The sequence below is a fragment of the Amphiura filiformis genome, chromosome 19 (genome assembly GCF_039555335.1).
Source record: "Amphiura filiformis chromosome 19, Afil_fr2py, whole genome shotgun sequence".
NCBI lineage: Eukaryota > Metazoa > Echinodermata > Ophiuroidea > Amphilepidida > Amphiuridae > Amphiura > Amphiura filiformis.
In genome coordinates, this window is record NC_092646.1 from 10,302,153 (window position 1) to 10,327,846 (window position 25,694).

General features: G+C 36.7%; 1 protein-coding gene across 1 annotated transcript in view; it reads right to left on the reverse strand.

Moving 5' to 3' along the window:
* LOC140140374 (probable ATP-dependent RNA helicase DDX60) overlaps positions 1-25,694 on the reverse strand; it is a 105,856-nt gene that overhangs the window by 10,172 nt on the left and 69,990 nt on the right. Inside the window, exons 19-36 of the mRNA XM_072162135.1 lie at positions 24,350-24,588; positions 22,015-22,182; positions 18,555-18,704; positions 16,226-16,345; positions 15,679-15,774; positions 15,412-15,527; positions 14,192-14,316; positions 12,580-12,740; positions 11,873-11,977; positions 10,769-10,897; positions 9,945-10,132; positions 7,077-7,253; positions 6,181-6,225; positions 3,839-3,941; positions 3,547-3,699; positions 2,038-2,142; positions 1,444-1,644; positions 168-272 (exon numbers count right to left, since the gene is read on the reverse strand). Coding sequence (XP_072018236.1) covers positions 168-272; positions 1,444-1,644; positions 2,038-2,142; positions 3,547-3,699; positions 3,839-3,941; positions 6,181-6,225; positions 7,077-7,253; positions 9,945-10,132; positions 10,769-10,897; positions 11,873-11,977; positions 12,580-12,740; positions 14,192-14,316; positions 15,412-15,527; positions 15,679-15,774; positions 16,226-16,345; positions 18,555-18,704; positions 22,015-22,182; positions 24,350-24,588 — 2,486 coding nt within the window. The remainder of the gene's footprint in view (positions 1-167; positions 273-1,443; positions 1,645-2,037; positions 2,143-3,546; positions 3,700-3,838; positions 3,942-6,180; positions 6,226-7,076; positions 7,254-9,944; positions 10,133-10,768; positions 10,898-11,872; positions 11,978-12,579; positions 12,741-14,191; positions 14,317-15,411; positions 15,528-15,678; positions 15,775-16,225; positions 16,346-18,554; positions 18,705-22,014; positions 22,183-24,349; positions 24,589-25,694) is intronic.

Below are 25,694 nucleotides of genomic sequence, written 5' to 3' on the forward strand. Positions count from 1 at the left end.
TATTTTTGTCAACTACAAATGTACGAAAAAGAAGAAAACAACTATGTTGATCGACACTGACAAATATGAACCTCCGTTTACCTGTGTGTTCCAGCAATTGCCTGGATACAGTTGATGATTTTTTTTTTTATTTTCAGATTTATAGCGCTGTTAATGTTCATACTTACTGCATGTATAAGGTAATCCACACTGAAGAGAAAGAAATGTTTGACAACTTCTTCCATGTCCTTTGCCTTGTGACACACAAATGGATGCTTCAGTAGAGCTAGCACCTGTGAAATAAATAACAAAATATGGAATATAAGACAAAAAAATTCACTGTGATTTCAGGCATGACTGCCAGACTGCACATACACACTAGTGTTGAAGCATGTACATGCCGGGTAGGCCTACTCAAGTTTGGTTTGGGTAGGGATGTGCAGCGCTGAGAATTTGAAAGCATTGGCTGCAATGGCGCCACCCTGACATGCATCATTTAACCATAGCAATTTCACTTGGAGCTAAGGGCAAAAAAAATTAATAAAATAATAAAATAAATAAAATTCCAATGAAAAAAAAGTTTAAAAAATAAATTTCTGCAAATGAGCTTCCAAATTAGCATATTTTGTGACGAAAACCTAGTGGAATTTGAAGACCACCAATTCCCACCCCTCCCCCAAGTCGCATCACCGTACCAAGGGTTGCATCTGAAGCGTATGTGCGTCCAGGGACTCCTTATTTTTTATTTTGGCCATTTTGGACTCCTTAAATCACAAGTTGAAAGTGACCAAAGGGTCCGATAAAAACTGAATGGACTCCTTAATTTTACGATGCACAGAGGCGTAAATCAGTATATGAATCGTTGATTAAAAAAAAAAAAAAAAGAATCAGTAAATCTTCGAATTGATCCCGGGAAAGAATTCATTTCCTTCCGAATATGATGTTCCAACCAAAACACACAAATTTCAGACACACAGACTCCTTAAATTCTCACTGGACCCCTTAAATGTTGGTTTTGCAGGTACCAAAAGGTCCAGAAAAATTAAATTGGACCCTTTGATTTGTTGAGCTCGTGCTACCCGGCACTGTCCACCTCACCAGTTTCAAGAAATTGCACTCGCAACCTCGGACAGATGGCACGTCAGATGGACGGACAACCAGGAAACAAAATACCTCCAGTGGCGCGCATAAAAACAAAGTTCCCAGAGTTTTCCCTGATATTTCCCTGACAAATCTCCAAAATTTTATGAGAAATATTTCCACTTTGCATTTATATTCTATACTCTCCCCAGTATCCGAACCCTAAACCTAAAACACAGGGAGCAGATGGTATTTGAAATCCATACACTGCCTACGGAAGACTTAACCGTAATCTCCCAAACAGGTATTCTCACCTGTGTGTGAGATAAGGTCATGTCTTCCATACAGGGTGTATGGATATCAACTGGAATAGCCCATTCTCACCTTTTCATGAGCATCCCTCTGATCTTTGGAGTTGTGAGTTAGCACCATGAGTCTTAACACAAAGCTGACACTGAATGGGAAATGACCTCTCAGATGAGGTAAACCTGAGGTAATCAAATGGCGAATCTTCTGAGGTGGAACACAGAAGAAGATAACGTTGCCAACAAGGTCAAAGCCACGACGACCTGAACGACCAGACATCTGCATGAAATAACAAAGGGGAAAGATGTCTATTACAATTTTAGCACCTTAAAAGATGGTCATCATGGTAATATTTTTTGGGTAGAACACTTGATGATATCATTGTTAACAAGATCATCATAGTCATATGATGTAACCTGAACAACCAGATCGACATTTATTATTCACCAACTTGAGTATATATCATGCAAAATAAATTAGTTGTATGTTGCAGTACAGGGGAAGACAAAAACAAAGATGGCGTCCTATGGGTACACACTGGGCAAGAGAAGCACAGAACAGAAGTATTAAAATGGAAGCTACTTGAGGAGGGCTATATCCGACAGTGGGTGACACAGCCTGTGAGGTGAGGTGAGGTGAGGTGAGGTGAGGTCCCGGGTGAGGTACACTTACCTGTCTAAAAGCCAATGGTTTTAGCCACAGATCTTCACATGCAAACACTACAGTCTTGCAAGGCATATGGATTCCAAGGGCTAAGGTAGCTGTAGCTGCTACAACCTGAAATAAAATGATATACAATTAACATACATTTTGACATGAATTAGAGTTCAAATTGAACAACTACTTTACGATATGGCACAGTCAAAGCATAGATCATTGAAACATAGTGACATTAATTTTTTAACCCTGCAGGGTACTTACATACAAAAGTGGTATGGATATGTGCAGCGGTTATTCCCTTTTTCAGGCCCTCAGGCAGTTAGAGGATCATGCTGATGCTCCAAGCTCTTCACTTTGAGCTGAAACGCCTAATTTTTAGTTCTTTAGCTCAAATTAGGCAATTTGGAATTTCTTGGCTCCACAGCCAATTCGCTAATTTGTTAATTCGCTAGACAAAAAAAAATATAGAAATTTTTAGTCCTTATCCGAAAATCAGTTTCCCTGCAATTAAATGAAGTTGAGTGACACCCTCTCCCCATTCACCCTGGCCAAGAGCAAACAGCCTGTGCACAATGACAAGTGGCTAGTCGATGGGCACTCACTGAAGTAGGTGATGGGGATGTGAAAGCTACAATGACCCACTTTTAACCCCCTGTCACCTAATGACTCACTTTTAAAGAATTCTGACCAAAGATTTGATAACCTTTCACCGAATTACCCCATTTTTTCTCTAAAACTCACACAATTTTGTTATTTTGCTTCAAATTTTCAAAAAATGTCAAATTTCATTGAATTTTGACAATTTTATATAAAAGATTTGTCAACATTTATATTCTGGCAATGTTATGACCCACATTTTTCCCAGTCTCATAGAAAGACCTCCTTTTGGAAGTCTTCTCACTCAATGACCCCCATTTTTGGTGTCAATCTTTTACCGAAAGGCCCCTAGTTTCAAACTGGTGTCCGCACATCCCTGTCACTTCCAAAGTTGAATGCCCCCTCCCCAGGTGCCTAGTCTTCTGAAAATGCACTGCCAAAGTGAAACAGTATTCCTCATGAATATGAGGACACTCATAATACTAACTACCACCAAAGGATGGACTCAAACTAGCCAAGTGCATGACATACAAGGACCTTGTTCACATTAGACAATTTTCTTCTTTCGTCGAACCTCGAAAGAAGATTAAAAATTGTTTTTTCCTAATGTGTACGCACTTTTCTTCCTTCGACGAAGATTAAAATTGCTTCGTTCAACGAAGCTAAAAAGGTTGTTTTGATAAAATGAATACTTCGTTCGACAAAGCTAATTTTGTAATGTGTATGCTCGCTTCGTTCGACAAAGGAAAGTGATCATGTGACAAGTGACCTTCACCAGCTTTAATAATAGACGTTGACCTTGGGAATTAATGTTTGCAGAACAAACCATAGGCTCACTATTTTGCCCTCCAGGAGCAACATACAAACATTTACAAGAGTCTGTTCTCTCTGGGTCTAATTTTGTTGACTACCACCCAGTCTTACCTTGAGGTATTTCATTCTAAACAACTTCTCCACGGCAACTCGTTGCTTGTTGTTCAATCCAGCATGGTGGTACGCTACGCCTCGTTTTATCAGTCGACACAAATTGTCAGAAGTGTCTCCCTCTGGCAGACGGTGTAATTCTTCCTCAAGTTCCTGGTAATGCAAACAAAATTTAGTTTAAAATTGGTTTGACTTTTTATTATCTGAATATGTCCCATTTCAGTTATCTAATTTATGAGCTCATCAAATTATATGACAATCGTGTAAAAAAATTCATTGCTTTAAAACTTACCTCTTCTGTCATGGTTCCTTCTCCCTGCAGTGTACAATTTGGTAACAGGTCATCAGAGAGGTAATATTTGGCATCCCCCAAATCCACATCATCGGTATCATCTCTACAGTCATGCAAATAATAATAATAATATTAAAGGGGGTAACCCTATTGGTTTTGGATATGGATTGTCTTTAAAATTACATAATAATATCAAATATCACCCCCTTTATGCTGCTTTGTGAAAAAACGAGAGCATTTTCAGCGTAAATGTGAATAAATAGCCAAATTTGCAATCCAATACCTTGGTATACGTGAATTGCATTCTGGGCAGGCAAGCAACAACAACAATTCCCGTTCATATGACGACAATGCTGTACAATGCCCGGCCCGTATTGAACAGAAAATATTTGGTTTTTTCGTACCGTTTCAGAAAAAAAAAAAAGGAAACAAAATATATTTCCCCTTGCAATATGTACATTTCAAATGAATATAAAAAAGTTTGGGTTAAAAATGGAGAGGAAAAAAAACCCTTCCGATACCGGGTTTGGAACCCGGTATCTCTCGGGTTCCAAACATACTGCGCTAACCAATTGAGCCATTCAGCCCACTTCGGCCACTTTGGAATTTTTAAAACTATATACGGCGCACCGTCTCCTCAGCAGTTTTTCGCTTTTTTCACAGAATGTGTATGACGCGAAACCAAAGTAGCTGTTGAGGAGACTGATGATTCGATCATAATTCCCTGCCCAGAAATCCGAAGTAATTTTTAGTATTTACAAAATGGTAGCCTCTAAAAACCGCTGTGTTTCATGATTTCTCCGGCAAATACATCGACTTGGAGCATCAAATTTCAGGATAAAAAAAAAAAAAAAAAAAAGGTGATTTAATTATGGTATATTCTGCCAAACTAACAGGCCTCAGAACACTTTACTTGACCACCGTGTGTGACCTTAAACACCACCATTACATGAAAGTTGCAATAGTGCAGCTATAGGCCTAAGTGGCCCAAGTCTGGTTGCAATTGGATTTGAACTGTTTTATGTAAGACCAGATTTTTCATTTTCAGCCAATTTTACAAGTTGACCTCAAATGACCTTTGACTTCCATATATGACCTTTGATACTACCAATATATGTATGTACCCATAGTGCGGCTATGACCCAAGTTTGGTTGCAATAGGATTTTAATTGGTCTCCCAAGAGCATATTTAGAATATGTTAGCTGCCATACAATGTACAAGGCATGCTCACACCTTTTGGTGGTGCTCAATGGGCAATCCCGGGTGGGCAATATTCATAACAGCTCCCCATTTCACCCCTGGGAAGAGAGAGGCAAATGAGGTAAAGCACCTTGTCCAGATACACAACACGATGGCACTGCCAGGGTTCAAACCCGCAATCCTACGATTGTGCGACAGAGCCCATACCGCTGCACCAAAGTGTAAATACAGCCATCGATACAGCCGGAAAAGTGATTATATAGTCTCCTCTTTTTAGGTGTGAAAAGAGAGACAGAGACAGAGATCGGGGGAGAGGGGGTGGGTGAAAGTGGGAGAGACTGGGGACTGAAGGAACAAACAAGCAAATGAATAGGAGAAAAAGAGAGAGAGGATAAACAGTCCTGTACTTCGATTATAGCCTGGATAAGATGAGGATATATTGCTTGCTCTCAGTGCCATTGTTTAGTGAAAAATCATTTTGAAATTAAGTTACAATTTTTATATGTGTTTTCAAATGTTATTGCATATGTGACCATCCACCACAAAGCTGTAGTAAAGTCGCCTCTAGATCATTTTCTGTTTATTGCAGATTTTACAAGAATGCACTTTTAGCTTTACAATGACACCTCAACCATCTTCATCGGACATCTGGAAGTGAAGTTATGGTTCATCAAAGGTCAAATTCCTACTATATTTTACATAGAAATCCATATACTGTTTTTTGATTGTATTTCAAAATGGAAAATGCCGACTCTACAACCAGTTTGTGGTGGATGGGCACATATACTGTGTGACCCCGAGTGTGACCCCACAACTTGATACTTTGCCCGATATCACAATTGTGACATTCAGATTCATTTTTCGAACTTAATTCTCAATAATTTTTCTACCCTGATGATAACTTTGCAGTAAATATAATTTCTGACCAGTTTCACCTGTTTTACCCTTACCCTAAATGTTCTTTTTGTGTAGGATACAATATTCATAAAACTTACATAGCCATTCCTACACTTTTATGTGAGCATCCAGGTACTGTACACCACAGAATGTGGTAATGCGGTGCCCAGGAGAGATCCTCGATAATATAAAATCAAGTTTATAAAAAGGTAATATTGAAATGATAAAACACAAGGTTACTTGCCTGTGATACTTCTCATATTCTCGTTCTTCTTTAGTTAATTTTTCACTGAAACAATCAACCAAAATAAATTGGTTAAGGTTGGCTATTTATGTCAAATTAGTTAATTTGATCAGTTGCATTTTTTAATAGAGAATATGCAAAAAAGGTCATCTAAGTGTTAATGACAATTATTGAAACCTAATTGTGGCATGACAATATAAGAAGAACAAATCAAATTAACCCTCTCCATGCACACGGGTCGACTGCATACTACAAGTTTTATATTTCCTTTAAAAATTCAAAAATTCTACAATTATTTTACATTGCCATGACCATATTTGGAATCAGCATAAAAATACATTCAAATGAGTACAAACAAGCCTAGTATTGGTTCAGTGTTCCATGCGATAGCTCTTGATTAAGAAAATATCTCAAAACTGGACTTTTAATGTTGAATTCTATGCATGCCAGCACTCAAAACATTAAACTATATAATTATATGTTATTGCTGTGACTACTGCTCAAGTCATGACCGGGGGTCACTTGCATAGTACCAAATAATATCCCAAGTAGCTCCAAGTGAACCCCACAAGGTCATGGCCAATGTTACTTGGGGTTGGGAATGGGGACACAAGACTGATCAGAGAGATCCACTCATTTTTTAAGGCAAAAATCAATGAAATGTTTACAATTCTTTCTTTTAACATGCTTTGACATGATCAGAGGCCTATCCATATCAGGACCATATTAACTTAGTGTCTGAGATGGCACAATCTAGCCCTTTGGCATAGATACGTAGAACACCCAGCTCATTTAAGGCGAGGGGGGGGGCTGACACTCAAGCTCTCTGCCCCAACTTTATACATTTGAAAACTCACATGGACCAAGTCTTTTATTTAAAAATACAATGAACTCACTTTGCTTTTGTTTTTGCATCTCGTGATCGTTTGGTTTCCTTGTCCTTTTTCGATTCTGCCTTTTGGGCATTTTTGTACAGGTCTCCTTTTTCAAACTCTTCTCTTAAATTCTTCTCACAGTATTCTAGAGAGACTGCTACTCTGTCTGCTAGTTTTTCACAGAGTTGCCGATTCTGACTGAAATAATGGAAGAAAACACTATAGAAATGTAAATAGTCCAACTTCTTATATTTTTGGAGGTAAACTAACCAACTCCCTTATATAGATCCCCTTTTTTTTTTTGATCTGACACCAAATGATACCCTCAAGTTTTTAAGAAGCTGACATTTGATGCCTTCAGTGTTCAACTCCCCTCCCGAGCATCTTTGACAAAGACTTGAATACCATACATGTGCATGCCCTGGACCAAAACAAGCATATTTAAAGCACTGTACTTTAAATATGCTTTCTAAACAACATTCCAATGTGCGACATTTGGAACGATGATAAAGTACCTTTAAAGTACAAATAAAGCACAATGACCAGAAAAGTACATTTAAAACACTGAAAAAAAGCACATTTAAAGTACTGTACTTTAATTGTACTTTATACCAAACAAGCATATTTAAAGTACTGTGCTTTAATTATACTTTATACCAAAACAAGTATATTTAAAGCACTGTGCTTTAAATATGCCTTCTAAACAACATTCCAATTTGCGACATTTGTAACGACAATAAAGTACCTTTAAAGTACAAATAAAGCACAATGACTAGAAAAGTACATTTAAAGCATACTGAAAAAAGCACATTTAAAGTACTGTACTTTATACCAAACAAGCATATTTAAAGTACTGTGCTTTAATTATACTTTATACCAAAACAAGTATATTTAAAGCACTGTGCTTTAAATATGCTTTCTAAACAAAAATACAATGTTCGACATTTGGAACGACAACCAAGTAAATTTAAAGTACAAATAAAGTACAATGACTAGAAAAGTACATTTAAAGCATACTGAAAAAAGCATATTTAAAGTACTGTGCTTAACGAGGTTCCATACCATATACCAGTAAGCTTATAATTATAAGCTTACCACATATGGAGCTTAATTATCAAAGTATTGGTAACACAAGTATGTTCACATGCAAGCATACATTACCAGTAACTACATGTATCTCCTGTAATCAAGCCTGTATTTGTAAGTCCATTAAGTCCTTCATTTTATATAAATATGAACAGTTTTATACATCCATTGCAATATGCAACCTTAGCACAAGATGGCCGTTGGTATTTTTCAAATCTAGAAGAATGTAGTCATGTGACTTGTATATGTAAACATCACATGACCATGATGACCACATTAAAGTACATTTAAAGTACACTGAAAAGCACATTTTAAGTACTCTTACATTGCTGACAATACCGGGGAAAACCATTCCAGGTAAAGTATACATAAAGTACTGATAAAGTATATTTAAAGTACACACTGATGTTCAAAATTTGGTTAAGTCCAAAATAAGCACAATTAAAGTATACTCACTGACACTGGGAAAAAACTAAGTCCAAATAAAGTATAGTTAAGGGAAGGGGTATGAGCGTTTGGACAGTATTTATTTTGGGACATTAGAGCACATCAGACATATCGAATTGCATTCTGAATACGAAGAATGTCATTCTGATATCAAATAATTTTGATTTTTTTGAAATTCGCAATTTAATACACATTTTATGGCAAATCATTAAAATTGATATTTTTGATATTTAACAGTACTTGAAGTAAACTTTATAAATCTGATGATTTATACTTAAAGTGTATGTAGGTGGGATGAAAAGCCGACGATCAATTGAAATTTTGACCTTTCAGTACTGAAGATATGGATTTTTTTCCCAAAACACAAAAAAACATTAGGTCTTTTTGGGAAAAAATCCATATCTTCAATATGAAAGGTCAAAATTTTCAATTGACCGTCGGCTTTTCCTCCTGCTACATACACTTTAAGAATATATCATTAGATATAAATAATTTACTTCGAGGATTGTTATATATCAAAAATTTGAAAAATATCAAATTTTTATAAATTGTCATAAAATTTGTATTATATTGTGATTTTCAAAAAATGAAAATTATTTTATATCAGAAAGACATGCTTCAGTATTCAGAATGCAATTCGATAGGTCTGAGGTGCTCTCATGTCCCACAAAAATACTGTCGAAACGCAATAAACGCTCATTTTAGATCCCTTAAAGCACAAAAAATTTCCCATATTTATCAAAATATTCATAAAGTATAATTAAAGTCATATAAAGCACATTTAAAGTACCTTTAAAGTACACAGTTTTTCCAGGATATGAAAAATAAGCACATTTAAAGTACACTTTATATGTACTAATTAACAGAAAGTACAGTTAAAGTACCCTTAAAGTACAGTTAAAGTACCCTTAAAGTACAGATAAAGTACATTTCTAATGTGCTTTATTTGGTCCAGGGTGGGTATTCCAATATGTACAATAACAATGACTCAAGGAATGATAACACCTGTACTAAACCTTTTACTTGCATGCTGACACGTTAATGCCATACAAATATGAATACTTGAATTTATATCTCTCCACACAGAATGCTCCTATCATTGTACCTCTTCCTACACTGAATGAACCCTCATTTACACTCCACTCCAACTGACCCCTTGAAAGAGTCTCATAGCCTTATTTCAGGTTGCGCGGCACATAATTATGTGCATGTCACTTTCATATACGAGTATGCAGCGAAATGCAGCTGGCATCCACTAATCAACTAGCTTCTAATTATTAGAACTGCCTATCTTCTATGACAAAAAACAAACATTTCTATCTTTGATTCAATGAACTAAGTGAATTCCTTCTCTACCTGAACACCAGAGCCGGCAGTTTGTTTTGATCATTCAACTGGCGAATCAACTTGGCAAAGTTTTCCTTAGCAGCTACATCAGAGAATATCCCTCCTTGGATCTTGTTTTCTTTTTTGTTCCATTCCTCCTTGCATGCCTGCTCCTTCTGCTGCAAGCCATGCTTAAGCTTGCCAATGACTTCACTGATCTGAAAGGCACAACCATAATGCAAGGAGATTAGAGCTAAAGAGTACAGACTCAGAATTTACTTTTTACATGCTTGTCATATAAATGTAATGGAGGTGTTCAAGGTCACACTGAGGTCAAAGTTCATTTGAGGTCAACTTATAGAATAGGCTGAAAAATCTTGGTTTGTCACATATTGATACCAAAATATTGAAACTTTTACTTTATCTGCAAATACCTGAAATTGAACGATAAGTTGCATCTTCAAGGTTGAGTGTTACAAAGGTATGTGCAATGCATGCTTACTACATGCACATTGTGCATGTAGTAAGCATGCATTATCTGCTCCCACAATGTAAAATCAAAATTAACTGGCTGCATGGCAAAATAATTTAGAGGTCACAATTTTAATTGCCCTTCATGATATTCGCAGTCTTGCATGATGCAAAATCAAAATTTAAAAAATATTGTAGTCATCTGGGTACCTCAAAGACACTATACTATATGGTGCACAAATTTATTGTATCACTCCAAAAGCTTAATTGATGATACTGTTTGCCTCTTAACCAATACCTTGTTTGCAAAAGCCAATTGTGCCACACTACTGAGACAAGAACATTACTTGTCATTATAATCAACATGTGTTGGTCTAGCTCACCTTTGTCTCTCCATCATGTTCTACATCTATCCATCTCATCAGTTCCTTCTTGAGAGCCCTCTCATAATTACGAGCATCTTGCTTCTTCAACATTGGGTTTTTCTTGAAATAGATCTCCGGTTCAAGTGTCTGAAATAGTCAAAGATACTATATAGTCAAAGATTACTGCCTCAAAATTGCACCATACATAACACTATGGTAAATCTGCCATCTTGGTTTGCTGCTCATGGACAGTCATCCTAGGCTATTTAATAAAAGGCGCTTAATTTAATGCCCATGTGACCCATGGGTGCTGCCATAACAAGACTACCAAGTGATCAGTAGATGTGCTGCAATGCTAAGAGATAGGAACTTTTCAGACAAATATCATCAATATTACTGCAAATGTAATAGGCTAATTCATTACACATTGGGGGATTCTGCTTTTCTAGTATATTCTCAAGAACTAAATTTTGAAGTTTATACCGACGGGGAAAAAAGTTATCGAAAGAAACACTTACAATAATGTTGCAAAAAAACAACAAATTTGCTAGAAAATTTGGACATGCATCCCACCTTTCCAACTGAAATACACAGGAAGACCGCCCGCTGTGCCAGAGGTCACTTTTCAGGCTTCCTGTCTATGAGCTATAATGTCAGTGCCCATCTGGTCACATGGGCATTAAATGAAGTGCCCTTATTTAAATAGCCTAAGATGACTGATGGAGGGTAGATAAATGTAACTCCGGCATTTAACATCAAAAAGCCCAAAATCAAAAATGACAATTTGCATCTTTTAGCTTGTGTGTTTCAAAGGTATGGCGATATCCCTAGATCAGATTTCTTGGGGGATCAGAATCTTCAAAGCTTCAAGTCAATAATCACACAGCGGATTTCTAAAAGGCTTTGCTTGAGAATCATATTGCTTAACGGAAGCCCCACTTTTGGTTCAAGTTCCTTGGGGAATTGGTCAAGGTTAAAATTTATCCATGTAAATTCTGTTCTGTCTGTCATCAAAGTAACAGGTGTATTGACCACGTTGACAAGTCTTCTGTGGAGAACTAGCCAGACGGGGCTACCTGTTTAAGCAAAAAGTCCTACATGCCAAATCAAGAAACCACTTACTTTCAGATGCTGACAGTCTGGGTATACATCTTGCATAGTATTAAAGAGTACTAGCGTCTCCCTAGGTGATAGAGTCAAGTCTGCTGGTAGACCTTGAGACTTCATCTGAAAGGAAAATTAGGGCAGAGCTAACTATTGTAAAAAAACATTTTAATTTTAAGACATATATAATCATCGTCTGACATCAACTGTCAATAAAACTCACAGGCACGGTTTGTTTAAAGTATTGTGATGATTCAGTTTCTGAGTGTGGCAGTAAAACAGCATGCCTTATGATTAATTGTGCACCTTAAAATATACAAACCGTCTCAAAAGTTTGGACTTAGTAATAGGAAACTTTCTTTCCTGAAGGCATCATGTCAACAATGCTTAGCAAAGTTGCTTTTTGCCATGTAAAAGTACAAAATTTTTCGCCATTTTCTGCAATTCCTTTTCTTCAATCGGCACCAAATAAATCAACCTTTCTTTTATGCACTACTAACAAAGAGTCATGGAGAGTTTGATTGACAGCGATATCAGACACAAACTAATCTTTTTAATTATGTCTTATTATACTAAATCTTATTCAAACCAAATCAAACCAAACCAACCCACACCAAACAAAATCAAACCAATTACCCACAACAAATCAAACCCAACTTAACAAATCTAACCCAACCTAGCCAACCCACACCAGTCAAACCAAACCACAGTCTGTTAATACATACCTTTTTGAGATCCAGGACAGCCAGTGGGTGCAAAGGCACAAACTCAGAAGTATCAGAAAGGATTTGATCATTTGGCAAAATCTTAGCGTATTTGCCAGTGCACTGAGGCTTCGGTAGGTACACAAATTTTTCCAGATCAGAGTGACGCTCCTCATACACAACTGCAGAGCAAAGATACAACAAAGGGTAAAGAGCACACACTACAGAGTCTATTGGTTTGTGCCCCAAAATGGTGTTTACTTGTCTACTTGAGCTCCTCAGTCTTGGGGAAGGGGTACAAATGATTTACGGGGATGTGCCGCAAACATAGGTCATCTTTTCAGCCTTTTGGTATATCAATGACTCCTTTTCTAGGCCAATTTTGGTATATGGATTGGTAATTTTTCAAACTTCTCTCAGAAAATAGCCCAATTTTGCCCTTTTTTTTTTTAAAGGTGTTCAATTTTGACTATTGGTATATCGATGGGTCCAAATTTCTTGAAAAATTGGTATACTGATGGTTTACTTTCATATTCTCCCTGGGCCTGCAGACATCAATGATAGTTAAAATTTAGCAATTACATTACCACTCTGACAAGGAGAAACAGTAGGTTGAGCTGAAATTTTTTAACAGCTAGACCTCAAAGAAAAGCCTGAGAATGAGGCTCACATAACAGATAGGGTAATCATGGCGGATGTTTCCATGACATCTCTCAATGTTTGTTTCTTTGGTTTATGCTTGCATATTACGACTAAATATTACGGACATCAAAATAGGGGCTAATCCTGACATATCTAATTGAAATCTTTAAGTTTACTGTCCTTTTCTTTTCTTATCATTAAAACCTGTTTGGGCAAGAGACGGCATAAATGACTTCTTCTTTACAGACATATTGTCAGATGCATTACATAGTGACAGATGTCAAAACCAAGGTGTTTTACATAGTGACGGATGTTGATCGCAAATTTGTCAAGAAATGGACATCAGGAAAACGTTGAGTAGGTGAAATGTATTGGGCATCGATTATAAACGTGTCATTAAAGTTCAGCAATTCATATGTCAATAAAAATAGACCTTTGGATCCATGATATGCACAGAACAAGTTAAACCAGGTCTAACTTTAGACCTGGTCTAACCATGGAGATAAATCTTACGGAGCAGAAACTTTTTGGTATTTACATAACTCATTCTATGTTATTATATATCCTGTTAGCACATGCATGTAGCTTAATATTAGATGGCTACAGTTCAACTTTTGGACTTTTCGAGGACTAAAGGAGGAAAAGAAAAGAGTCAGACAATCCCTCAACCCTAACCTGGTCTAACTTGTTTTGTGCATATGGACATTGCAAGTTATTTTCAAAATGTTAAAATGTTGTAAAATCGCACATCTCATCTTTGTAATAGTTTGCCAAAGTTATCTGTCACTATGGATTTCACAATTTTTGTAACATCTTAACATGGATTTTCCCATATTGTTCAGATCAGTCAGTATGTTATACACCTGACGATCTTTCCTGAAATTCTGATTGAATTGTTGGGGGTTGCCAATATGTACTCTTTGCAATATATAAAACAAGCTTCTCAATTTCTTGAAAATGACTTTCAGCAATTAATTTAAGAAACACTAACCTTTCTGGACAGTGTAAGCATTATTTCTAACATCATCTTGTGCTTGCTTGTTTTTCTTCTTGGAGCCTTGGCTGGCCACTTGTTGAGCTTGCTGCTGCTTGAAGTCTTGACTGGCTTGAAGCCAACTGTTGAGACAAAATAATGAAGTAAAATGTAGTCCAAATTTGTTCTTCAAACATGCTTGGGTCCTCACACAATATGCTCAAGCCAGGCTATATGTTAGCCAGACTACAAAACCTTTTCTATAGTCTGTCTATAAAATGCCAAGAATGGACAGTTGATGTACATTTACATGTCATTAATCAATAATCCCCAGTACTCAATGTTTTAAAATTTATTTCATTGTGATATATAATAAATCATTTATTGATAATTTCTAATATGCTGCAACCCAACCCCAAAACAATGATCTTCATAGTGCGTTGCCAGACCCACAAGACATACTTGACAGATCTTGACAGTCTGCGAACAGCACAAACCCTAATCTAACTACATAAACCATCAATCTCCAAGTTTAGTACAAGTAGATCAAGACAATTAGCAATAAGTTCCTTGTTCAGGGGAATTTCAAGCTAGTTCAATTTCTCTCAAGAGCATTTGAACAATTTGACACTGCCAGGGCTTAAACTTGTACCATATCATGCACCAGAGATGTGTGCCTTGATGATTGAACTAACTGAACTGTTAATCTCCCACTTAAATTACCCATGATAATAAACAATCATTAAAAGCAAAGCTGAATTTAAACTTGATCGCCTGCTTTTGGAAAGCGATTGGCAATCGCCGAATTTTGCGATGCATAGTTCGTCGCTTTTGCATTTATACTTAATCACAGCAATAGCAATTGCAGATGACAATTAAAATATTCTAAATGCCACAAAATATATTTTAAGAACAGCCATTGCTGTCAATAATTATTGCTTTGAATTAATTCATCACCAAAAGTTAATAATCTATAAAGGTTAATTAATTAGCAAAATAATAGATCCAATTGATAGGAAATGATAGGTCATGCATTCACGTGTCAAGCGATATTGCTCGAAAGTTGAGATTTCTTCAACTCCCTGAAGCGATGTCGTTTTTGTCAGCAAATTGAATCGATTGATTGGCTTGACGCTCTGAAAATGGAAGTAAACACTAACCATGCATGGGAATCCCAGGGTGGGAATCCCTTTTCTTCAAAAGAGTATAAATTCAGCTTTAGTGAAAGTATACCTTACCCTTGTATATCTTCTGGATTGCGAACTGTAGCTGAGAGTGCTAAGAATGGGCAGTTGATGGCTATTAGTAAATGCTCCCAAACTTCAGCTCCAATCTCTCCACCAAGACAGTGAACCTATAGCAATGGAAATATCAGATAGTTGACAAAATTTCTACAACCTGAAATTCAAGACAGAAGTGTGCCTTTTTCCTGGGCAAGGGGTGATTTTCAGGGGGGGGAAGGAAGAATCAGAAAATTTAAAACTTTGCTATGAAAAGGAACTTACTTCATCAAAGATGACATACTCAATCTTCTTAGCCCATTCCTGACGACATGGAGAAAGCAGTAGTATCTCTAAACACTGTGGCACTGTCACCAGGATCTATTACAGAGAATTAAGGTCATTATAAATAGCCACATAATTAGCATCTGATCTGGTCCAAATTTGAGAATTATGATTATAGGAACCCTTGCTGCCTATGTATAATTGTTAACCTAAAAGCAAGCTAAGAGTGATTTTAGGTGTGTTCATCGCCATTCATTACATTAAAATACTTGCTTAGGGTAGGAAAACAACTGCATAGTACTTGCTTTAGGTCCATTTTAAACCAACAAAAATACTTAACAAAGATATATAACATAATCCCTAAGCAAAACATTGTGAGGCCAGTTGTATGCGGCCAAAAAAAAACAGTGCAAGGTAGATTCTGAAATCAAACAGTTACAACAGCAATGCAGTTTACTCTATTCAGGTCTTCAGAACATTGATGACTAAAATTCTATTCTAAATTTGTTGTTGCATTTCTCTCAAAGATGAGGACAGAAAAACCTACCTGACAGTTGAGTGCTTTGCGTCTAAAGTCTCTTGAAAACACACCGCATACTACCTTTCCTTGTGGTAGATTTTTGTTGTAGCGTGAGTAAATTGTGGCAGATACTTGGTTCATGAGGGCCTAGGAAAAAAAGGGGAAAAATCAACTAAGAAATCTGAATCCATACACCCCTATATGTGACACGATCTGGTCCAAATTTGAAACTGAGATAAAGGTAAAAATATGGAGTAAAAAACAATAAAATACATAAGAAAATAGACATCAAAAACATCATAACTTTAGAACCGAGTATGCTAGACCTTTGGTGTTTTCAGTAAATGATAGACTATTTTATGTATAATGTTATAATTACAGTAACTTGATTTTCAAAAATGCCTCCTTTGGCCCCCATGGACCAGATCGTGTCACATATGGAATACATGACCTTACATGTATTTGTATAGAAATTGGTTCAAGAGGATACATTACACCAGACAATATCCAGTGTTTAAAAGACATCTTGAAAATGTGCAATATTCCAACATTCCTTCAAAACACTCAGAGATAATCTTTCAAAATTGGTAATTGTTTCATTTTTCAGCTTTTTTCATTCAAAACAAGAGCCTTCCTGGATTAGTCCACCATTTTTAGAAATGTAATGTTTTTATCCCTATATTTTTAACTGGACATCATAATCTTCTGAGTGACCAATAAAATTAGAGCTTTTAGTAGATCTCTTTTTAGCAATTGAATACATGAATACAAAAGCCACCTAAGTCCATGCGAAATTATTTTGAGAGAAAAACCTGTGTATCATTTTAATTCCTTCAGTTAGATTTACCTGGTCAATATGGTAAGTTTTACGTGCAAATGAGTGGATTAACCTGTATTAGGTATGACGATTAGCATTTCAGGGACTTTGTGGGGTTCATTTTAAATTTTGGACTTTTGAATCATATACAAAGACAACAATGTTAGAATGAGATTACCACTAGTAAGATAATACAAAATAAAGCACACAGGTATGTATAATGTTGATAAGCATTCTGCCATGTAATATAAACCACACACTTTCCTTTATTAAACCCATTTTTGTTCAAAAGTCATTCTCTAGCAATGAATGTGTTACAAGTGGACTTTTTTACATACTGGATTTCAATCAATGTGTTACAAGACTCAAATCATGGAATTGGGTGATTCTTTCATACATGCTATTTTTCACATGCCCAATAGACACAGAGAATGAATTTGAGTTGTTCTTTCATGCATATGACAGGCCTATGTATAGCAACAATTTCCCATGCTTAACTCAATTTGGCCAAAGTATGGACTTAGGTGGCTTTTGTATTCATATATTCAATTTTAAGCTTAAATCCTCCAAGTGACTATTCTTATACCTCTCATTGGCTAAATAAATGATGTAGCCCTCTTTATAACCAATCAAAATAGTTCTTAGAGGTGCAATATAGTTGGTTGGTAATGCTCATTACAATTGGCACTTCACACATTTGCCTATTGCCATATACATGTAGCTCTCTTAGTGTGGTATAAAATTCTGATGTTTTTGTACCCATTTTCCACCGTGTCGAGCAAACAACTGTGTCAACAAAATAATTATTGATTCTGCAGCATCTGGCAATATGTTGGCTCATGCCAGCTGCGGTACTCTGGCAGCCTGTGTGAAAATGTCTTTTTACATCCCCTTTCACATCTCTGACAGCATGGACAGTGTGACCATTATTTTAGGTTCTTTTTTATCATAGAAACTTTGAATCTGCACTTAAAATGGCTTACTTTACAGTGGGTGCAATTTTGGAATAAGGGATGGCTTCAACATGTTCAAAGGCCAACCACCTGTTAACTGCCAGCTACTGTCGGTGCCCTGGCAGAACCGGTTATTGGGCCTGTTTCTGTTTGGAATAAAAAAATAAATAAATAAATGTTGGTGACATAATGTGCGCCACACCTAAGTACCGGCACACTTCAACAATTATTCTGTTGCCATTAGGATATATCAGAATCATTTCCGCTTCAACAAGTCCCCATGGCCCAACTGATGCGCAGGTACTCTCAGCCAACTTAGATTGTGATTACCCCAGCAGCTCCCCATTTTACACCTGGGTGGTGTGAAGCAATTGGGAATTAAGCCGTCTTGCCCAAGGATGCAACACATTGGCCATGGTGGGGCTCGAACCTGCAACCTTTCAATTATGAAGCTCACGCCCTAACCATTAGGCCACCATGCTTCCACCACTTATTTTGTAAGGACACCTGCAGTTCAGTTTTTAAAGCCATCCCTAATTATCATTTTGTTTCACACAGCAGCCTTTATAAATTCATTATCTTGTACCTTAGTTGGAGAGACATAGACCACCACTCCTTCATCACTCCGTCTCAATACTTTCTCCATGCAGTAGTAGGATGCATAGGTTTTCCCGGATGAAGTTGGAGCAACTATAAGAGCAGACTGATCATTGTCAACAGCATCTAGCAGTTTTCTCTACATACAAACAAACATAAATGATACCGAGTTGATGTTCTATGTTTGCTGCATATCTGTAAAAGCCAGTAGTATGTCCTTTGTGAATGGCCCATACTGCCCCCATAGCTCCCCATTCATACATACTATTGGCTTGAACAGGTGCTTGTGAAACAAAGAACACCAACACAGCACCCAGGATGTCTCAAAACTACCAACTTGCAAACTTTACGCTCATATCGTGGTAGCAGGTCACAAATGGGTGAAGCAAAACAACTGTCACCATATTATGGACCAAAATGACAATGTTTTTGGATGCACATGACATGACAAAGTTACCAGACGCAACGGTCGCATGCAAGTTGCAAATTTTATTTCCATAATTCAGTTTAACTTAACCTTATATGTGACCCCTCAGCACAACTGAGCCCGGATGTCGCCAGTGCCACTATTGAGATATGCTCCATTGAACTTAACAATAAATAATAGGAAACAAAGGATTTATTGACTGTTTTATTGATTTTTCACTACTTAAATGTCAAGTACTATAGACATGATATACATCATTTTAAAGCTAATTTCAAGCAGAATATTTTGGTTGAATATCTCAAAAATGATGATTGGCGACATCCGGCTCAGTTGTGCTGAGGGGTCACATATGTTATTTACTGGATGACTAATCTACACCAAGATATGCATGACATATTGTTCAGTACAGAAACGTGCCAGAAAAGGATTTAATATTTTATTTGTTATGCAAATAATCAATGTCCATGCCCCATAGTGGCATCTATCAGGAACTAACCATTTGTTATGCTAAATAGCCTTTATGTGTTGAAGGCCACACTCTACATACATCAGTGAACATCAAAAGAGAAGCTATGCTGTTCTTTGTGTAAAAAAATGACACAGAATGTCTGGCGCACATGTGTATAACATTTGTGTAATGCGATTAGCATCTGAAAAATTTGGACTAATTGATCTTTGATGACCCCTACATGACCTCTGAGCCACACCAAACTATCATCATGAGCCAAAATGGCCTCATTTATAGATCATCCCACAGACTAATACAGACTATTTTCCAACAGTCAAAGTCCCTGTGCATTGTATGCTGCGAATTCTTGCATATTCATGAGGCCGATTGTTCGATCATGCCGTGTCTAACAATCACACCAGCCTTGCGTGCCTTCGTGTAAATGTGATAGAGTGTTGCATGTCTTTGCGTTTTGTCTCTTGCATTTCATGGAATAATCGGCCCTTCAATCATGGAACAATCAATCATTATTGGGTGATGCTGTGACTTTGACTGTTTGGAGTTTGTCTGTATCTAATTAGCCCATGGTTCAGCGCCTCTATCCAACAATCTGACGTAAAAGTTGCAGAGTACCTTAAGTATTCAAAGGTCATTCTATGAATGTACAAGCATATTGATGTTAACAAACTATGTCCTTATAATTGAGCATGTTTCAGATCAAAGTGAATACAATTAGGCAAAAAAAAAATTGTTTGCTTGCCCTCCACCTTCCAACCCAAAATTGGCCAAAATGAAGGTCGGCCCTTTTCAAAAAAATCTTTTTTCGCCAGCGCATAGGGCCAGCGCATAGGGCGCTGGTACCTAATTCTGAGATGGGGTTTGTGTACACTAAAGATTAGCTAAGATTATAGCCTTCTTCTATTGGTATGAATTATTTTTTTTACTTCTCGTGGTGGAAATGTTTTTGATGTCTGCTAATTCGATTTGCAAGGAAAAGAAAGTATGTTTTGCCGTTTCAACGAACGAAAACGATTGAGTATTGCCAAAGTTATGTTTGAATTAATTATGACTTAAAAAGTTATCATAGGTTAGGCCTACACATATAAACATAAACTTGTTCAGCAATCAGCATATCAAAAAAAAGACATGGTCAAAGCAGGGGAATGATCACGAGGGGTCACGAGGTCATATCAGTGGACTACTGATGTTTGGTTGCCTGTGAGTGCATAATTGATATGTTGATAACAGATCTAATAATGTTGTGGAATCAAAATCTTCATTATATGGACCACATTGAAGTCAAAGTAATTATCTATCCTATCCTGTATCGTTTTATGAATAAAATTGACTCAAAATGTTATTGATGATATTATTGCTATCTTTAACATCAGTTTTGTCTTTTCAACGGGAAAAATCCGATTGAAAATAAAGTTTTTAGGGGCTAGCTATAATATTGAACAATATATCCCATATTTTGACATGCACTTATAGAAAATAAATAAATTATTGTCTTACTTTATAAATGATAAATACTGTAAAATGACACATAACTAAAGTGAGGCCAATTTCTATCTTTTTTATTTGATTCATAAAATTACATTCAACAAAATGATTGAAGACTGAGAAAACACACAATGCAGACTACAGAATGGAGTAGGTAAGATGCCATGTCCATAGCTTTGCAGGAGTTTCGGACTAACAATCAACACATTAAAAAATACAGTTTAAAAGTGAAGATTGTAGTGAATGATCAGTCCTTTATCATGTGCTTGCCACTATCTACTTTATAGTAAACTATACATTGCGAAATAATATAAAATTATTTTAAAATAAAATGTGCATGTAAGTTGAGTTAACATAGTTAATTAACTAACAACTGCAGTGTATTTCTTGATTTTTATAATAAGCATGGGTAAAAAGCAGTAAAGACAAAAATACAGAACAATTTGGAGTAATGAATTAAAGAGTTGACAGGAGTTATAGGAGTTAATGTGTTTTGCTGTTTCAGTGTGCATGTTCTCACCATTGATGGTTTGGTGAACTGTCATGTAACATGGATGTAAGCGTGATCCTAAAAATGCCTTTCACGGTGACCCAAACTATTTACAAGACCTCTTCTGCATTGACGCTGGCCTTCCCTTTTAAAGGGAATTTTTATTTAGATCTTAGTTTATAATTTTAATGGGTTTTTTATTACTTTTTCTGCATGTAATTTTCATTTCAAAGATGAATTTGGCCAACAACAATTTGTTAAGAAGAAAATCGTTACTGTAAACCCATAAAACATTTCATAACTGTCCATTCCTGCATCCATTTTCCAATAAACTTTGCGCCGTCTTATGCCTATAAGTATTAGTCACCCTAATTGAATCTATTTCTATGGTGTGTCATGCGTATTGACAGTCTGAAGTATTGATTTATCTTTCCACATGAGCAATGCTTATTGCCTAGGCCAATACAGTAGCGTGTCATTAAAAAAAATTAACGAAGAAATTCCGAAATACTGCCCACCCCAAAAATCCCACTGGAGGGCAATCAAACAATAGTTGGTTTTTTTGCCTTATATAACCTTACCTGCCATGTGTCTGGTATGAAATGTGCAACCCTGGGATCTCTGTCTGAGCGTTCATCTCGTTTCAGCCACTGACCTACAAACTGAAGTTGAAATCTGGTACTCGTCATGCCAACACTGCATTCATCTGGAGATGGTGGGTTCTGACTGACGAGTGGTCTGAGAGAACCCTAACAAAAGAAAGAATTGGCTCATAAAATGTGGCATTCTATATAAACTATTAGGCCATGCACATATTTTGAGAGGCTTTGGTAAAGGTATGGGGCAGTAAAAAAGAAGGGCAGTGGAAGAAGAAGGAACTATACATAAAATTTGTTGCTTTTAGGTCCCTAGCCCCTATAATTTTTTTTTTCAAACCATAGAAAAAAACACAATTGGGTCAACCTTTTCAGGGTGTTGATGAAGGGGGCGGCAAAATTGACCTTTTCTGCAGCCCCCAGGTAGGAGCGACCATGGTACATCACTGTAGGCCTATCCCTTTCATCTTTCTTCATTCCACCCAGTGCCCTACCAATTGAAGCTGAAATCTGTACTTGCCATGCTAATTAGCCATTCATCTGCAGATGAATCCAAAGTCCACATTGGTCCTCATTTCTCCCATATTCTGCAGGCATTTGTAATGCTCTACCAGCACATGTAGCTTCATATCAGTAGAGATTTAAGTGGCTAATAAATTAATAGCTATAAACTTCCCAATCTCTACTGATATGAAGCTACATGTGCTGGTAGAGCGGAGCGATTGCCGAATAGGGTGCAACTCTACTAGTCTTATTACAAGATTGCCCTACCCCATCCGTTAGCCCTAACCCTAAACTCTGTAAACGAGGACTGGACTCAAGTCTAGCAAGTTGCACCCTATTCAGTAATTGTACCATCAGGAGCCATGTTCAACATAATAAACATTGTTCTTCCACATGTCTGTGGTTCATTTGACACCGTTATCATTTCAACTCTCATCACTTTGAAAAAACTGTGTAGTTGATGGATACGTGGTGTTTGGAAAGTAAGTTGCCAATCATACAGTCACACAGTAGTGTATCAGGTGGGGAGCCGGGGGAGGGGGGCAGAGTGCTCCAACCCTCCACAGATGACTTTTACCATGCTGGCCAGCTATATTAACAGAAGTCAACCAGAATTACCTGTAAAACTTCTTTTTAGCTGGGAAAATACCTTGATTTTGGGCTAAAATAAAATACTCAGCAAACACAAAACTTTTTACAGAAAATGTTTTATTGTAGGGCTATGGGTATAAAATGTTTTAATAATGTCCTGAAAACATTTTTGAAAAAGTGATGCAAAACATTCTAACATAATAATAAGAGTCAACAAAATATTTTCCAAAAATGTTTGCAAAAATATATTTTACAATAATATTTATATATATTTTATTAACATGTTGTTGTAGTATTTTTTTTATATAAAATGTTAAAAAACATTTGCAGGACCTTAATATTACCCAACATTTAGATGTTATCCTTGGTTTGCATGTTCATATATGATGTTATTTGTTAAATCCATGGTATGTAATTCTTTGTATTTCATTTGTATTTTTGATGTATTTTGTTTGACCCCTGGGCCAGACTGGAAATCAGTGTGGACCACTGAGTTTGTTCCCCAGGCAAAATAAGATCTAATAAAATAAAATAAAATAATAAATGTTTTGAATAAAACCCAACATTTATAATGTTTTTTAAAACATTTTTGTGTTTGCTGGGTATTTCACCTTGATAAGGGGGCTATCATTTTCTTCGGAAGAGTGGTCCCAAATTGACAAAATGTTGGTGTCAATACGATTGCGATCCCCCTATTTTGGCAACAAAAAATTTATGACCCCCCTCCCACCACCAATACATTTTACCCCCTAAACAGGCTAAAATTGTATTGAAATCGGACTTTTTGAGCAAAATAAACACGCTATCTGTGGTCATCATTTTTGGTCATTTTATGGCCCCCTATCTTTCTTTCCAAAAATTATGACCCCAGTATATTTGGGATGCTTCACTTCAAGAAAATGATAGCCCCAAAATAGCAAAAAGGTGAAATTGTTTGGGCATTTAGCACAAAATTGTTCTTGGTACCAACGGGCCAAAATGATGAAAGGAAATTTTTTTATTTTTGCCGATAAACACCAGAGGTACACTATTTTGGACTCAAATTAAGTCATCCATTCAGGTAACCAGAGTAACCCTATTTAAAATTCACACTCTCTGTGTAGAAGATCCAGGTTGTGTCTTCCATATATAGGGGGTGTATAGATTTCAAATGGATTATCTCAATATTTAAATCCAATCGCTTTGGTACTTACAAAACCTCCAACATTAAGCCTACATTGCCTACCTTGTGACTGGCAGCCTTCTTATCATCCATATTTTCAATGTTTTCTGCCAAGGAGTTGAACCCAAGACCTCTCATGAAAGCCCCAACCAGCAGCACCTGTTTCTTGCTGAGTATCTCTTTGTAGTGCAAGGTTTCTTGGCAGCTAACAAAGAGCATGATGGGATAGTACATGGGATGTGTGTCTGTCACATCGCTGAAGAGACTCGGCTCGATTTTGTTGCTTTTCCTGACATAATACACTACAAATAATAAGAAAATGATGGCTTGAAAGAAAATAACAAAGCAGCATGTTTGCTGGTAAATAAAATTTTAAATATTTTAAAATATAGAAATGTTATTATAAATTATCTGGCTAATGGGTTTGAACTTTTCACACAATACTACAAGATTTAATTCAGGGTAATATGTCACTAGAACCAAATGACACTAAGACCAATTCACTTGGAATATCAATTGGTACACATACTCGCTCGTCACACGTCAATGACATCATTAGGAAAAGGGGTACTTTTTAAGGGTAATCTTCGACGATTATGGTTGCAATTCAACCCGTCGAACAACATTAACGGTCACTCAGGTACACAAGTAATAAACTGTTATAAAAGCACCTGTACATGTAACCACCAGCAAACCGAAGCAGCTATTCACCACTTGGGAGTTTTCACTATATCTGTAATGCAGACATACCATATTTACATTATATTCCCTAAAGTTTTTACTTTTAATGCAGACTGACTCTACACTGCACCTGGGGTCAAATTTATGGTGTGTTTTTACGCTGTTTTTGATCTGGCCAAGAACCCTGATTCTGTGCATTGCATCTGTTATAAAACATAGACTTTTCATGTGTGTCCTCATTTTGTTAGCGTTTATAAACATGCCCACGCCACCTACCCCTACTTGTAAAGACCTCCAAACATGGATCTACTAGTACAACTTTTCCCCATCTATCTGAGTAGAGGCCTTGCAAACCCAAAACTAAGCGCCAAACTGTGGACCCACGTGACACTTAAATATTCATCTGACATTACCCGACACTGACAAACAAGACATGGTAGAGGAAACTGTGGACAGCCTTGCATGGTTGCAGGGTGTCCTCGATTACTCGATATTATCCCTTGATATCTTAGACCAACATTAACTGACAGCCTGTACATACTATGTGGTATAGCACCGCCTGAGATCTGTTGTAGTGCAGCAAGTAGTATAGAACGTCATCGCCAGACTACAAATGAGCAACATGTTCCCTATTTGTCTATTAACCTGCAAAGAATCGACTGATGTCTATATAGGAAAAGCCTCCTCAACGAAGTTGAACCAAGTGCACAAGCTGAATGTACCAGAG